At 46.1% G+C, this 17,704-nt stretch overlaps 1 protein-coding gene across 1 annotated transcript in view; it reads right to left on the bottom strand.

Moving 5' to 3' along the window:
* Window positions 1-9,019, bottom strand: part of asic1b (acid-sensing (proton-gated) ion channel 1b) — a 91,464-nt gene extending 82,445 nt beyond the window's left edge. Inside the window, exons 1-2 of the mRNA XM_084705980.1 lie at window positions 8,579-9,019; window positions 2,206-2,401 (exon numbers count right to left, since the gene is read on the bottom strand). Coding sequence (XP_084562106.1) covers window positions 2,206-2,401; window positions 8,579-8,940 — 558 coding nt within the window. The 5' untranslated portion in view covers window positions 8,941-9,019. The remainder of the gene's footprint in view (window positions 1-2,205; window positions 2,402-8,578) is intronic.
* Between the last annotated feature and the right edge of the window lie 8,685 nt (window positions 9,020-17,704).

Here is a 17,704-nt window from a genome sequence, read left to right as displayed (position 1 = left end):
GGGAAAGAAAAAAGGGAGAGACAGAGAGAGAAGGAGAGAAAGTGAGAGTGAGGTCGAGAAGGAGAGAGAGAGAAAGAGAGAGAGAGGTCAAGACAGCAAGAGTTAAGAGAGTTACGGAAAGAGAAGGAGAGAGAGAGGAGAGAGAGAGTAAGTTGACTGATTATATCCTAGTTTCGTTCCCCTGCATCCCTAGTATTCACATCTCAGCTAGATTTGACCTTCTCCGCCTGGCAGCCAATCAGTTGTAAGCAACTTAGGCAAGTGATTTTCTGCCCCGGTGCCCCTTGTTTTCAGGTGAGATGGTCAGAGAGGGTCAGAAAGAAAGAGCGAGAAAGAGCGAGAGAGAGCAAGAGCAAGAAAGAGCGAGGGAGGGAGAGCGAGAGAGAGAGAGCGAGTGAGGGAGGGAGGGAGAGCGAGGGAGATACGGAGGTGGTCATTTCTCCTGGTTTCTTCTTAATATCAAGTAAGCTAGTCATAGAAGCACAGCCATTCTGGACCAGAACACCTCTAATAAAGGATAGGAGAGTGTTGAAGCCAATCTGCTTCCCTGGTTCGCCGAGTCAGCTCTGGATACTACACAAGTGACCAAGAGGTTCGATTGAGTTCGGAAAGCATGGAAAAAGCCAGAGAAGGTGAGATGGTTCGCAGACCCCTGCGTTCTCAAGACCCATCCTACTGCCTCTCATGTCCCTTTGTTTCATATGGAAACTCGTTTGTCTTGATCATCATGCAAAGGTCAAGAGAAAAACAATGTATTTATCTAAGAACGCATGGCACAGTTCTAAATATACGATCTTGTTCAACAGTCTGGGCGATCAACCAAGTCCAGCATATGGACTTCTTCTGACCACAGCTGAAAGTCTGGACTCTTGAGAAAATCTCACACGACAGCTCTATAGACTCAAGAGCCAACAGTTTCACCATCCACTCTGATCAAACATTCCCAAGGTTTTACTTACCTTATGAAACACATCAACAGTGTTAATTAACAGTATGCTGTTTATCTTTAACAGTGGGCAATGCAACAGAGAGAGAGAGACCCGCTTTGTTGTTGCTTGCCAGCTTGGTCTAAAGAGTGGGTGAAGTAGTTTGAGGTAGGATCTCTGGGTCAACTGTTGCCGGGGGAAACCACAGGAAGTCTTGGCACCTCCACTTACCCTCAAGCAATTTTGAACCATTTTGAACAATTTACTGCTTATCTTTGTCCAAAACTTCCACATGTACCAGTTTAAACTGGTATTGATTGCCACGTTCTATGAACAATTGTGAATTAACATCGATTGTGGGCTACATGTTGGCCTGTTAGAGGTGCAGACTTCCATCAACTGGAGGTGTGGGGATATAAGGGTTGGGGTGTGGGGGGTGCAGAGGTTATGGAGTGGTGGTGAGGGGTACAGGAGTTTGGGAGTGGGGGTGGGTGGTTGAGAGGTTGGGGTGTGGGGTGTGGGGGTCAGGATGGGATGAGGAGGATGGTCAGTAAGTGTCCAGTAAGTGGCTACACTTGCCAAATGCAATACACAACATGTATGCATCAGCACACACACACAAACACCACACACTGTGCTGCGGTCTAGGACAGGACCTATCATGCTGCTACAGAGTTTTATTGGCCGTAGGGAGAAGTGAGACTGCCAGACCATGGAATATTACCTCAGCAGAGTGCCAGTGAAGGGCAGAGTTGCAGGCAAACACAAACACACACACACACATGCACATGCACCCACACTCTGCTAGGTCTCGGGTAAGATGGCACCAAGGACTTCTGAGAAGTGTAATGATAAAGAACTGAGACCAAAGGTATTCTGAGCTACAGGGTTCTTGCAGTGCTTCGACACCTAAACAAACAAGAGAACAGACACAATACTGACCAGGTGTGAATACTGAACAGGTGTAAATATCCAGTAAAGGTCATGGCAGCTCAGTGTACTCAACAGACAAACAAACGTAGAGGGGTACAGAAATGGCCCCAGTCTCAAAAAGCACCCGTGTCCACAGTCCTCTCCAGAGACACAGGAGGATGGACAGCACAGAAACCCTCGCCTGGTTCACATCGGCCAGATGAGAGGAGAAAGGCTGACACGCGACAGCACGCTCTGTGTCGTCAGGGTAGGGAGTTTAAGCCTGGCCTCTGAGCGGGGAGGCTTGGCTGAGGCAGCCAGAGGCCTCAGATAACTGCCTGGTCGGGGCGTCGAGGGAGGGACTCACCACTTTGAAGTCCTCGGCGCTGCACTCCATGCCTCGGTAGAAGCAAGACAGCAGCATGTCTTTGATGTCGTGGCCCGTGCGGTCGTAGAACTCGCGCATGTTGAAGGGGCGGGGCTTGTAGCTGTCGAAGTCGGCCCTCTCCCGGAGGATCTGGAGGACGCTCTCCTCCACCATGTGAGTGTCCCGGATCTCATATCTGGAAGAGAGCGTCCCAGAGGGTGGAGTTGGTGTTTGTAGGTGACAGAGAGAGAGACACAGACAGAGAGAGAGAGAGAGAGAGAGAGAGAGAGAGAGAGAGAGACACAGAGAGATGGAGAGGGAGAAGTAGAGAGAGAGAGAGAGAGAGAGAGAGAGAGAGAGAGAGAGAGAGAGAGAGAGAGAGAGAGAGAGAGGGAGAAGTAGAGAGAGAGAGAGGGAGAAGTAGAGAGAGAGAGAGGGAGAAGTAGAGAGAGAGAGAGAGAGAGAGAGAGAGAGAGAGAGAGAGGGAGAGAGAGAGAGAGAGAGAGAGAGAGAGAGATGGAGAGGGAGAAGTAGAGAGAGAGAGAGGGAGAAGTAGAGAGAGAGAGAGAGAGAGAGAGAGAGAGAGAGAGAGAGAGAGAGAGAGAGAGAGAGAGAGAGAGAGAAAAAGAACATGTCAGTATCATGTCAGTTTCCAGGCCCCAGTACTGGACCATATCCCAGGATATCATCTCCCAATTGTCTGGAACAGTGAGGGACCTAGCAAGGTGAGAATATTTCATCACCTCCTCTGCATTTGATCTCAATCACAGTCCTCTGATGGTTTAATTACAGAGTTTGCGATGATAGTGGGGATAAGAGCCTATTCTCATGCTGTAATTCAAGTCGAGAGCCCGTATTGGCACTCTGGGAACGTATACTATACATCACTTAGCCTGCATTCACAGTAGAAACACTTCACTATCCATCTGCTTGCTTTGAGAGGCGTTAATACTATTTAGTCTACGGTACACTCGCACGCACTTACACACAAACGTACTGCCTCGACGTATGTAGCCTTGGCTTGGCATCTTTTAAGTTGACCGTTTACTGCCATGCTATTGGGAGGACGTTCTGGAATGAGGAGCGAATCACGCATCGACATCAACCTGCGGTGGGCGGCCTCCCTCCTCCCTATCAACACTCCACACCTGCTAACAGAAAGTCCCACTTTCTAATTAACCTCGCTCAACTCTGGTGCCCCTTCTCCTCCTCAAACTCGTCTCTCCATTTCATTACCAAACGCGGAGGAAATAATCCTTGACATATTACGTAGATTGTACACTGGTCCCCACCAGAGTAAGAAAAATGGAAGAAACACGCTTTTTACCCAACCTCCCTAACGCATGTAATATACAAGGTTTATTCAGAATAGTCTGCGGTATGAAACATTGTTAATAACGCCTTTCCAACGGCGTGTCGCCTCTGCGTTCATATGGAACAAGCTCCAATTTCTGGGTAATCAGTTTGTGGTGTACACTGACTAGGTTAGTGTGACAGCGCGATGGAGAAAATCATCACAATTCTTAAATTCAGAGGGGGGCAACAGTGTGGAAAAAGCATTATAAGATATTGTAAAACACGATCTAATGAAAGTTTGATCAGTGCAAGTAGCGCTAATCTTGGCCAACACGGCTATCAGTGTCTTTCCTTGAAAATATTACATTAACCTATCTACTTAGGCTTAACCTCAGAACCTGGTCTGCTTTTATACTGCTTTCACGTGCTATCGGAATTATGGTAAATACGCGTTTCCGGCTGGGAAGTTTCATACCTGAGTTCCCGAGTTGAATGATGTTTCCAATGTTTATTGTTTACTACGTTATCATGTTGTTACATTTGTGATATGTTAGTAAAAAAGAAGCACAAAAAAAAGGAGTTGAATGACCTTTCAACATGGCGGAGAAGAGGACAGGATAGGTAGTGGAAGGTAAACATTATTTATGTTTAACAGTGCAACTACAGCTGTTTGTGTACATTATCATAATCTGTAATCTGTGTACACTTAACCTGTACCATTTGTTGCGTCTATTTCCTCCTATTGAAGGTGCGTAATGGAATTTTAAAAGTATTTCCACAATGTGATGATGCAGCCAAATGGTCAGTCAGATGGCTGCACGGTTAGGGAATCGGGCTAGTAATCTGAAGGTAGCCAGATTGAATCCCGGCCGTGCAAAATGACGTTGTGTCCTTGGGCAAGGCACTTCACCCTACTTTCTTTGGGGGGAATGCCCCTGTACTTACTGTAAGTCGCTCTGGATAAGAGCGTCTGCTAAATTACTAAATGTAAATCTATGGAGTCTGCGACACAAGGTCACTTGGTTGACACCGGTTGTGACACTGTAACCACTTGCTCTGAATGCAGCATAGATTAGCATTTATGATCACCTTGTCAGAATGATCTTGATACAATATTCAAATGAAATATGAATATTATATCAAATAAATCTGTTTATTTCTAACTGTAATTGAATTGTACCTTTGAACCTCTTGTTTCCTTCTCCCAGCAAGAAGCCGGGAGAGCATTTACGACTCTGTGTTCCAGACCCCTGAGTCACAGAGCTTTGGAAGAAGCGGATACAATCACAATAATATGTGTGTGAGTTTTTAATATTGCCCTGCCTCGGCTCCCTAAAGCAATCACAGCACACTTGCTGGATCAGGGAAATAAGGGGAGGGGGAAGGGGGGGTAGGGTAAATTGGATTATTGGCCACAAGCACTTTAATTTTCAGATGCAGGCTAAAGAAGAAGCATCTGCAACCCCCTCCACCCCCCCCTCTCCCCCCCCCCTCTCCCCCCCCCCCTCCAGGGAGGAGGAGAAGCGCACCCAGACACAAGGCTGGTTATCTCAGGGGTGCAGAGATGATGCCAGCTGACTTTATTAGAGACTGAGTCTATGAGGCTTGGTGGCGTCACAGCAGGAGTGACATCCTTCAGCACCGTGACACCACCTCTGGCCCCAGACACCACCAGGACACAGGGGCGCCGTATAGGGGGGGAAAGTTACGACAATTCCAAGGTCCCCTGACTGACAGGGGCCCCAACAAATTGAAAAACGAATAGAAGTGATCATTTTCATGGCGCCCAAAATTCCTGGCAGCGCCCCTGCCAGGACACATTGCCACCGCTGGCCCCTGACACGACCAAGACACACTGCCAGTAAATACCAGTACTGAAACAGCCTATATAACAGGCTTTTCATCTGTATGAGAATTAGTACTGGTTACATTTGTTAAGTCAATCACACCACAAATATATGGATGTGTTTTTCATGAATACTTCCCACAGGTGAAACGTCTGACCTCTTCAACCTGCCATTCCTTAAAGCTTCCGATGTCCAGGAAGCTGTCACTCAACAATCATCAGTTCATGTTACCTTCATCTGCCTAATTAATAATCTGCGTAATTCCCCCAGACTGCAGGCTTCTAAGCGCGAGGATCACCTGACTCATCTCTTTCTGTCTCCATCTATTTGTCATGGCAATTCTTTCTTTGTATTTCACTGGCATACTTTAGATAAGCCAGCTTACTGGGGATGCACCTGTGGTTAATCACTAAAACTGAAGAAGGTGGAAAGAAGCTTAGGGCTTTAGTGAGTGCTCAGATAGAAGGTGAACAGTACTGGTTGCCTACATGTCTAAATCTGAGGGAATATTAATTTTAATTTATTTCCTTTCTCTTCTGTATAGTTCTATTGAAACATTTTGCTATAAATGACTCAAAGTGTTTTGTATTTTGTATGTAATTGGTATTTCTTACCAGAAATACTAGAGCCTACAGATCAAGGACATAACCACAAAATTAACCTCCCTTCTTAGCTATGCTAATTCTGCATTTATGATGCACATTTGGGGCAGTGGAATCCTGTATCAGCGAAACGAAAGCTTCACTGCCTCCCAACAGCTGACTGGACTGTTTAGTCTATCCTAACACCACCTTCTCACTTTTAAGGAATCTGATCACCTATTTCTTCTGTCCTTTGAATTACATTTACTGCATAAAAGTCTGACAAATAACTGAGATTTTCTGCCCTTTGAGCTGTGACTGAATACACAACAAGAACAGTGTGTGGGTTGATAGTAGCATTTCCCCCTGGAGCCTTCGACAATAAGTCTGTTCTTGCTCCTGAAGCACAGGAGAGTACCAGGACTCCAACCACACAACCAAGGGAGGAGCAGGAGGCAAGGGCCCAGGGGGATGGAGGGATGGAACAATAAAGATATAAAGAGAGGGAAGAAGGGACGAGAGGTTGAGAAGTAGCTGAGGTGAGGGGAAAATGAAGGTAAACGGAAAGCGCGGGGACAGCAAGGAGGTAGGAGGAGCTGAAGAGATTGAGGACATGGAGAGAGGATGGAGGAGACGAGAGGAGGGGGGAGGATAGAGAAGGACGGATATGGTACAGGAGCGAACGAAGGAAGGGCCAGGGCAGGGGGGGGGGGGGCACCAAGGAGGAGAGCAATATAGAGATGGAGGGGAGGTGAGGAGGGAGTCCAGGGCAGGGTCGGGGTCTTTTTTTATCAACACGACAGCACACTGACTTCACAAACAACACTAATTACACAGGGATGAAGGCCTGTTTATCACACAGCTTACCAGACACAAGTTAATTGCCTCCGCTTGTCCTCGCTCCCTCCCTCCCTCATCCTCAGATGTCCCCTCAGCCCCTCTGCCGCCACGGCTTCTCTCCGTGCCGCGTGTTTACAGACACGGGACTTTGTAGTCCTATCTCACATAGCAGCACCTGTTTCTGTATAGAGAAAGGACTGCTGGGATGAGCCAAGTGGAAACACCTGGGAGGAGACAGTGGGTGGGGACTCGCTCAATACCCATACTACACACTATTTAGTATTCCAGAAAAAAAGATTTGGTATGTCCCAAGACATACTGTGTCAAATGCGGTATGCCAAAAATAGACCAGAATATCCTGCTGCATCATAACCCAGAGAATCGAATCGAGTTTTTCCCAGGTTTTTGAATAAGTCTATTAATTTCGATGTACGCATCGCTCCAAAAGGTCCAGTAATGCATGTTCTCCCTCAGGCAACAAAAACCAACTCATTCCTGTGAAGGCGAGGGTGATGGGTGAATACATGGAGGTCACAGAGAAGGCTCTAAAGGAAAATGAAATTACAGTTCTGACATTCTTATATGTACCACACACAGGCTGACCCAACAGAGCTGTAGGCCCATGGATCAATAAACTAAAAATACCCAGCCACTGATTGTGTGTGTGTGTGTGTAAAAGATGTTTAGTAAAAAAGTGTGTCTGAGGTTGTGTGGTTGTATGTGTGTGTGTGTGCGTGAGCAGAATAACTGCTTATAATTTATATTGAGTGTTAAGTGCCATAGTGTTGAAATATTGTGTTTGTGTGCGTGTGGTTGTATGTTTCAGGGTGAGGGTGTGTGTGTGTGTGTGGTTGTGTGTTTCAGTGTGTGTGTGTGTGTGTCCTCCCATCATAACAAGAGTTCATTATAAACCTCAGCAGCATGCACTGATTGAATGTTTCGTGTAAAAAGGAGCCTGTGCATAATAAGCATCAACTAGAGTCCAATTGGCATTGATTGACTTTGTGTTTGTCTTGTGTTTGACCCCATCTGGAGTTTAACCTCTTCACCCTCTCTCCACCCTCTCTCCACCCTCTCTCCACCCTCTCTCCACCCTCTCTCTCTCCACTCTCTCTTTCTCTGAGTTAAGTCTAACTGAGCCACACAATGGCCTCAAAGGTTTAACATGTTTGTGTTACATGTGTTGTCTTTGCAGTGCTCTTATGCTAGTGTTGGGTACTGGGGTGGCTATACAAAATGTTCACTCACTCACCTTTACAAAGCAAACTCTCAATATGGCTGTATTTCCATCACTGGTGTAGCAGGGTCGGTGTGGGGGCACAATTTGTGGATGACTAACCAAGTCCCTGCCTGAGGTCAATGTAACATACGGCTGTCTTCTTGGTCTAATGGTAGACAACTAGACAAATGACAAGGAGGAGAACATGGTCCTAACCCCATCAGTTCAACATGCACTGATCAATATGGAATACTAGTGAGCTGTAGACCAGCATGCATTATGTATCCAACATACTGGAGCAGCACTGTTTGAACGGAAAGCTGACCTCTGGAAACGATTCACAAATATCTCACCAGCAAATCAACCCACTCGCAAGAAAGGTGTGACAGCACTGGAGTTATAATCTGAGGTACAGTAGTGTGTCAGTGTCTTCACAGGACACAACAGTCCACAGAGAAAGTGGCAGGCTCACAGACACATCTGAAGTTTGTTACACACAATTGACAAAACCATATGATTTGGAACCATATGACAGGACCTACTTAGGTGTAGATTAAGGAACAGTTACAAACACAAGTACACACACACACCTTCCGTTGAGTAAAGCAAGCAGTTCTCCGGCGTGGTACAGGTCGTTGCGCGTCACCCGTCCGAAGCGAAAGGAATTCAGGTTGCAGAAGGTGACGGCGGGGAAAATCATGAGCGGCGCCGAAACCTCGTCCAGTTTGGTGATGTGAGGGTACTCGAAGTAGAACTGGACGCGGTCCACAGAGACCAGCACCAGGAAGGACAAGGAACCCAGAAAGAATAGAATCCAAAGGCAGCGCTTGATGCAGATCCGTTGATAAGTGAACATGTGAGAGATCCCGTGAAGAGTGGACCTGCTCGCGAAAACTTCAATGGGCACCGGTTGCTTGTATTCCATCTCTTCAGGCTCCGATTTGAGATCCATGATGACCGCTGTCAGAGTGAAGAAACCTGTGGTTTTAGGCAATGCCTAGGCGAAGGGTCGTATTAATGGGAGGTTACAGACTGAGTTCACGCCCCTCTTCTGTGTGTTTCTATGTTTTTCGTCCACACTGTGCGAGGTGGTGCGTCACTGACACCCAGCGAAACCTCTACCAGTGCATCCAGAACAATTCGGAGACTGTAGTCTGCGCTCGAGATCAGCAGGACAGCACTAGAAACGCAATTCCGAATTTCTGTCACACGTTTGCTTTGGTTTCAGACCGGGTGTATGGCAGGAGCAGTCGTACAGCCTACAAGGTATATATTGGGACTGAGAAGTTTAGAGGCCAAGGATAGACAAACTTGATCAAATGTATTTAAATCAGATGTTCTTCAGTGACACACAGCATACACCGCATTTCCTTGAGACAAGCGCTCATGCCACTTGTGTAAATCTTAATCATCTCACCGAGAACACATTTCACACACACACACATTTACCGGTCAAAGAGCAGGGGACAGTCTGTCAAATCCTGGGTGTGTGATCGCAAACATGCTTGGATTTCCCCTTAAGGCGACGCGCTCTCATCCCTTTTCAGAATAGCCGCCTCGACAATCCAGGGATAGACTAACTCCGTTTTCATGAATTGTTTTTAAAACAAGATGTCTTGACCGGACCTGCGCGTAATCAACGTTGGTAGCTTAATCCAAATGATCACGTTCGGCAAACAAGTGCACATAATTCCCGAGGTTGTCCACAGAAAACAGTACTGGCCTCTCTGATCAATGAATGTTTCGTCAAATAGGAGAGCAAGGATAAGACAGCACGTGTTTTATATCGGGTGACGAAGTCGGTTAGAAATCGTAGCAAGAAACCGCGCGAGTCTCGGCATGGTTAGTGTCTCTCACGCACACACTGAGCACCGACGGAAAGATACACCGAGGAAGAAATAAAAGGACGAAGGACGGAGAGGGAGATTGTGGGATACATTGTGCAGGGGTTTGCTGGTTTAAGTGCTGACGTGAGCTGTAAACGATGTGCCTGCGGATTTACAGTACCTACACCACAGCCTACAACACTTAACACTGATCAAACACCGAGGGCAGAGAAACACACACACACACACACACACACACACAATAGACCACCACACACATACACAAGCAGAAAACTACCAGTCAAACATATGGTATGAGTTGACTGAATTGATGCAATAGCATTCAAATAGGAAAAGAATCAGAGTGAAACAGATAAGAGAGCAGAACAGCTAGGGCAGATATGCTCCTGCTATATACTAGCACTCGCCTCTGCCAAGCCTGTTACAGAGCCCTCCTGTCACAGGCCAGAGGTAACCCACCCATGAAATTGCTCCTAATGTGCTTAGAATCCCCATTCGTCACCCTACTGACCGTGACCATGATTCAGTCATCTATAGAATCAGCATCTTGTATTGATCAGTCTATGTGCCGCATGCTGGTAAGTTTAGCAATGTTCTCCCTGGGATGATGAGAAGCCTCGGAGGACGTTGTGATATTACATCTGAAGAGCCATCAGGCCTGAAACATATCTCTGTTTCAATAAGACAGTGCTTCTGGGAAAATTGTGTTCCCAGGCTTCGCTTTTAAAATGGATTGAGGTTGCAATACAGCTTGCTCTCTTACTGTAGGCTATAAACTGTAATTGTAGCTTTTCCCCAATATGAATAATGATAGCAACAACTTGCAAACTTTAATGTGTTTTTTCCATCAGTTTACCTAGAGGATTTACACCGTTCAAATGGAAATGTTCTGGCCCATTCTCCGAGTCGAAGATGAATCCTCCAGTCCTGCAGAAGCTGTCAGGGGATATATTCTGTATTGATTCTTAGAACCCACCAGCTAGTGTACATGTAGTTCCGGACTACTTATGTCCTTTCAATCTGTTTCTGAGAAATCTGAGCTCAGAGCACATTCTAGAATGCTCTACATAGAGGAGCAGGGAGCTGTTGTTTCATTCAGCCTGTACAGATCCATCCTACAGGGTCAAGGTGTGTGCCTCGAGCTGTCCACAGACCTAACCGTACTCAGGTCATTGTGTCAGGCTCAGGCCCACAGAATGACTGCACATCGACCGCACAGTGGTGAACGAGAGAAGGTTGGATTCTCCCACACGTGCTTAAAAGAGTGTTTGAATGAAAGGAAGTTACCACATTGTTTCCTTTGTACAAACAAGGTTCTTTAAGAACTGTTGAAAACGGTATTAGAGAAAGGTGCTGAACTTTGGGCCAGGCTCCTCTGCAGAGGGTATGTTCCTACAATGCAATAAGATTCTGCCGGTGTATTCAAGGCAAGACCACTGGTGTCTCGCAGTGAAAATGTGGATGTTTCACAAATAAAGAACATGGGATGCATTATTGTGTAATCAAACAAGTAAACAAACATTCAGCCTTACAGTATCCATGACTGTGTACTGTACTCTTGATACAAGTCTAGAAGACTCCGGGGAAACGTCTGCCATTTTGCTTTCATTAGCTTAAATCCAAGAGAGTTCTAGTTGTTTATCCTCATGTTGCTGACGCATGGTGTGCGGAACCAGCTTGAATATTTCATTGCTATGACAGCAGTGTGAGACTGAAGGCAGCGTGGGAGTGTGGGTGAGGAGGATTGTGTGTGTGTGTGTGTGATGTGACTGTATTCTCCCACAGAGACTGCTTTCAGATCCACTGCTACCAGGACATGCATGCAGATTGGGCTCTCTCTCTCTGTCTCGCTGGCTGCCAGGCTGCTTGGGTGTGCCAGCCCAGACCCGAGGAGGAGACATGAGGATGCACTCTCTGAGCCCAGCCACGGCTTGTCAAGTCTTTTCACTTGCTGCTTCGTGAGGCTGCAATCGAGATGCCGAGGCGCTCTTGACCCCTATAGCAACCAGGAACCAGTAGGCACACAAACACAAGTCAAACACACTCGACACTAACATATGGCAAAAACACACACACACACATACACACACACACACTCTCGCCCAATCTCCCAAAATAGTAGTCTGACCCGATTGCAAACAACTGTTGTGTTGGAACTGCCATTATAGTGATGTCATCACACAGGGACAGGTGAGGGCTACAGACAGACAGACAGACAGACAGACAGACAGACAGACAGACAGACAGACAGACAGACAGACAGACGAGGATCTCTAATAGGAGTCCCACATGTTCCCCAGGTACTGTTTGAGGTGAGGCCTCAGGGACTAGCTTTCCTTGCTGGGAAAAAGCCTGAGTTTAATGGCTTCCACTGTAGTGAGCCACACAGCCTGTGTCATTATGCTGCTGTGTGTAGCCAGAGGTGATCATGCAGTCCTAATGTTCTGCAGTTAGTTTAACAACCCCACACATCTATATTTCATGGAGGACACCCTAGAGACCTCCAGGGTCCTAAAGGGTGTATTCTTGGGCAGCCCTGTTTAGAAATCCAGAACAGTGGCATACATAGAAAAAGGAGCCATTGTCCCTTAAATGTACAACTCAGTTCCCCCTCTCTCGCCTTTATTTGATCTAACAGGTTAGGCACTGTCTGTCTGTTTGTCTGCCTGCCTATAACACTTAATAATGAGAAAACGAGTAAATACCAGTCATGAGTCCTAAAGGAGAAGTGTACGTACATACTGTGAATGTAAGAACTCGTCTTCAACGAACACGTACACACTTAGAGATTGTATTGATGTTTGCTGTTACTGTGTTGATTGGCTATTAACAGGGTTGTCCATAGACCCAAAGCCTTCCCTTCCTCACAGTAAACATACCATCCGGGAGGATGTATAATTAAACCCTCCTTAGAGTAGAATTAACCATAATGACAAGCTTTCACTGACCATTAAATAGTTACAAAGTCTCTCTCTCTTTATCTCTCCCTATCTCCTTCCCCCCTTCTCAAACTCTCTCTCTCTCTCTCTCTCTCTCTCTCTTTCTCCCTCTCTCTCTTTATCTCTCCCTATCTCCTTCCCTCCCTTCTCAAACTCTCTCTCTCTCTCTCTTTCTCCCTCTCTCTCTTTATCTCTCCCTATCTCCATCCCTCCCCTCTCAAACTATCCCTCTCTGTCTCTCTCTTTCATTGCCATCTCAGTAGCCTATACTCAAATGTCAGTGGTGAAGGTGATTGACAGAAAAGACAACAGACTCAGAGCAGCAAAGAAAGCTTTTCTGAATGTCAGGACTGTTGACCGCAATTCACCATTTCATCCACATAGTGAGGATTTGGACCAAGCCTCAGTACAGGTACTGTAATTGTTCAAGAATAAATGTTTTACTGCTTTTTAGTTGTCATGTAACAGTCTATTTGTGTGAAACCTTGGTCTGATACTTATGTCCATAACAGCACTACTCTTTACAGTAATGTTAAATACTCTCTGTCTCATTTAGTTTTGGCATGTACAGTATACATTTTCCATTTTGTAATTCAAAACATGTGTATGGAAATAACATTTAGCACACAAAATTGAGACCTTTGTCTAAAATTTGAACTATCAAAGGAATAGTGGTGTTATTCAGGACTTCAGGTCATCTTGGCCTCCTCCTTCTCGCCCTGTCTCAGTACTACTCTCATCCAAATCCTCTTCCTCTCCTCTGTCCTGCACTTCTGCTCTTCCTAACTCCTCTATCCCCCCTCCCTCCCTCCCTCCCTCCCTCCCTCCCTCCCTCCCTCCCTCCCTCCCTCCCTCCCTCCCTCCCTCCCTCCCTCCCTCCCTCCCTCCCTCCCTCCCTCCCTCCCTCCCTCCCTCCCTCCCTCCCTCCCTCCCTCCCTCCCTCTCCCCCTCCCCCCCACCCTCCGTCCCCTCAGCCAGGCCCTGTGGACAGGGATGGATGGACATCACTTCTCCAGATCAATCAGGCAGAGTGCTCCACAAGATCATCTTTCTGCCATTCCGTCTCTACCTCTCCACCTTTGCTCTGTAAATACATAAACTATCCCCAACCCCCACACCATCCTCTCCTCAACCTGTCTCTGACACAATTTGTTTGTGCTTGTGTTTGAGTGTGAGAACAAAGAGAGAGAGAGAGAGAGAGAGAGAGAGAGAGAGAGAGAGAGAGAGAGAGAGACAGAGAGAGAGAGAAAGAGAGAGAGATTGACAGAGGAAATAGAGGAAGAGTGCAATAGACGTGGTGCAAGAAAGAAGAAGGAAGAGAGGAAGACAGAGAGAGCTAGTGTGTGATAAAGGTGGTTGTTGTTGGTGTGTGTGTGTGTGTGTGAGTGTGTGGTGGGGGAGGTGGTATTGATTGTTTCCATTGTGGTATAATTGCAATTAAAGGTTGCAAATAGCCCAGAGGATCAGTTTCACTGCTGACACCCTGCAGGTTGAATGGGAGCATTGATGCATCTCAACACTTAGCGACTGTTAGCAGGAAAACAGCCAATGATACTCTGCTGGTCTCTGGAGACACTCTCTGCATTAGTGTCATGTGTGCAATAACTGTCAGCATTGGAAATCCACATAGCTCATCAAGGGAGCCTTTGAAAGGCTCCTAAAATGGTACCTTGAAGGCTGCTGTTACACAGCTGTTATCACCATAGGTTATGCGGGTGTCAACTGTACTGACTGTAATTATGTGCTTCTCTGGTCTGATTAGGAAGCTGCTCTCATTACTCTCATTGTGTGCAGCAGGGCAGAACACGCGACAATGTCGTGTGGTTAGGAAAGCCTGCTGACAATGACAAACACGGGTATGAATGATGCATTTACGTAGCAGCTATAAGTATTCTCACTCATCAATGTAAGGGCCTGTGACTGTGCTGTTGCCTGGCAGGTTTGAAATGTTTTAATGCAACATCCAACCCTCCACGACCCTGAATTTGCTCTACGGCTATTCATTGCTTTGGTTGAATAATCTCGAATCTTTTACATATACAGTCAATTTTTAAAGACCTATTCATAACGACCCACAAGGCTTTTTGTCTTTGTCAGAGGGTATAGGCTCAATGCAATGTATTTGTCTGTACATGTGTGCTTCCATGCAAAGTTGGCTCCACAGAAATACGTTCCACTGGGGCCTTTTCAGAGGTCAGACAGTTCAGGTTCGGAAAGCAGAACTACCCCAATTCATATTGGTTCCAGACATTCGCTGAGCAAGCTGATTCCAATAATCTAGATATGCAAATTAGGACAACTAAAGCAGACTGGCTACAGCAGCTAGCCCAGTGCTTAGATTGCCTGGGTGTCTATGGTATTGATCAGTGGCAGCCACGTAAATCCTGTAAACATGGTATTTTAGGACCTCCTCACTCATCTCCCATCCTTGATGATGCTTCTTCCTATGAGGACAGTGTCCTTGATGATGCTTCCTCCTGTGAGGACAGTGTCCTTGATGATGCTTCCTCCTGTGAGGACAGTGTCCTTGATGATGCTTCTTCCTGTGGGGGCAGTAAAGGCTCATTAGGATTTGAATGTTTCATACTCAAGCAGAGAGGCGTTGGGGACTGAGGTTCCTGCTATCTGATAGCTCCTCTTTCCAGGCTTCCAGGGCCATGAGAGGACAAGGAAAGAAGAGGAGGAGGTGGGGGGGGGAACGAATGAAAAGGGGAGGGTGAGAATGATGAGGTAGAGGGGGAGCAAAAGGGAAAAGGAGGGGGATATGAAGAGGGGAGTCGAGAGAGAACAAGGACACGCAGTCTGGTGTGGACATACAGCTGGGTGCCCAGTAGGTACAACAACTGAAACACTTCCGTCACAACCAGAACAGCTGTGCTCACTTCAGACAAGGTTGAGTCGTTCAGACATGGTTTGACAAAATGGGCTACAGGGACTTTAAAGTGCAAACTCCAGCCTCAATCCACTGTGATGCCAGCCATGTCAAACTTTCTATGTTTTTACCAGTCAGGCTGAACTCTATAAGGAAGCCATGTACTGCAAATAATTTTGTAGCACCATAGCACATGGAATTGGAGGACTTTCCCTCCATTTGTAATGAGAGTCACAGAATATACTTTCTCCATCAGTCAGCTCTGCAGTCTCCGTCAGCCAATGACGCACTGTGAATACCCGCTAGACTTCCTATCTTTCGACCAATCAGTGCATCTCATTATTGTTGGAACCTCAATTTCCTGTCCTGAATGAGACATCTTCATGGGAACCAAATCCAGTCTTCATTAACAAAGCAAACATCTTTAATTAAAACATCCACTTTGATCTTGTCTTTAGATTCATTCCTCTGCTGAGCCAAGGTTGTGTGGGGGGAGAGGGAGAGCAGGAGGAAGAGAAGCGAGCAAGCAGCGATCCAGAAGAGAGGGTGAAAGAGGTGGAGAGGAGGAGTGAGCAGGGAAACAGAAACTGGATGAAGTGAATCTCGCCGTTCCATGAGAAAATCAGCGCTGTGCTATTTTACATTTACATTTAGTCATTTAACAGACGCTCTTATCCAGAGCGACTTACAGTAAGTACAGGGACATTCTCCTCGAGACAAGTAGGGTGAAGGACACAATGTCATGTTCACTGGCCGGGAATCGAACAGGCAACCTTCAGATTACTAGCCCGATGCTCTACCCGCTCAGCCACCTGAATCCCTGTTTTCCAACACATCTGTGACTTTTTTCCAGAACTAGATCCAGCTCTTCTTCTACAGTATCTCTTTAAGACGCAGATAAGGTTATAATCCAAAACGCAGACAGTTTTAATGAGTTTCACTCCAATTAACGGAATACGTAAAGGAACACATTGGTTAGAGACTCTTCCATTGTCCAAAGAGCCATTGTTGAAGTTATCTATGCCTTGGACTGCCAAGAGCTAGTGAATGGCCTCTGAAAAGACATTTAACGCTCATTTTAACAAGTAGTTTGGGTGAGAATTGACTCAGTGATATTCCTGTGAAGGTCAAATAGTTCCCATTCACACTACATCGCTGGCACAAAATTGACCATAAACCTAAAGTTCTTACATAAAATATCTACTCTATTATTTGAATGTGCCGACTTTTGTGTTTCTTTCACAGTTTGGTGCTGTATCCTAAAATTGCATCTGGAGCAATCTAAAGCTACTTAGTATTTTCTCACAGTGAAAATGATAGCATAGCACATACATACTGAAATAAATGGTATGTGTGAATCTAAGCTTATTTGACATTTTTTACTGAAATCACTTCACTTCGAATATGACTGCGCTCAAGTGGTTCAATTCAGACATTTAGCTCCATCTAGTGATTATCTGTATTAACAACACACTGACTTCTTACCGAATTCATTTTTTTCCCAAAGACTTTCAAAAAAAATAAAAATAATGGCTGGATAATGACTGTCCGCAGGGATTGAAGTTTTGACTTTCTACCTGCACAGCACATGGACGGAACTCATTTGAGTTGTTTTCAAATCCAAGAGCAATCTACTCACAACCTCCAGTCCATCTATCCTGCTGTGTTCTCACCCTCTGCACCTCCAGATCAGTGTAGGCAGGTTGGGTCAAAGCCAGTGGAAAAGCCACAGATGTCTTTGGGCCCACGGGTCACAGCTTTGGCTGGCCTCCAGCAGGCAGGCCAATGCATAGCAGTTCACACATATTGAAACGCTTTTTATTACTGAATATTTCTTTGAGAGAGGTTCTTTGAGGAAGGGTCAAGATGGAAACCCCTTCCCATTTCTGATGCTGCAATTAGAAACACTGAAAAGCCATTTGGGTCAGACGGCTGAGCGGTCAGGGAGTCGGGCTATTAATCAGAAGGTTTCGGGTTCAATTTCTGACCGTGCCAAATGACGTTGGGCGTGTCCTTGGGCAAGGCACTTCACCCTACTTCCACGGGGAGAATGTCCCT

Source organism: Hypomesus nipponensis, chromosome 9 (assembly GCF_054491055.1).
Source record: "Hypomesus nipponensis isolate SF chromosome 9, ASM5449105v1, whole genome shotgun sequence".
Taxonomy (NCBI): domain Eukaryota; kingdom Metazoa; phylum Chordata; class Actinopteri; order Osmeriformes; family Osmeridae; genus Hypomesus; species Hypomesus nipponensis.
The sequence above is the reverse complement of the archived record's forward strand: the minus strand, read 5'-3'. Positions and strand labels throughout refer to the sequence as shown.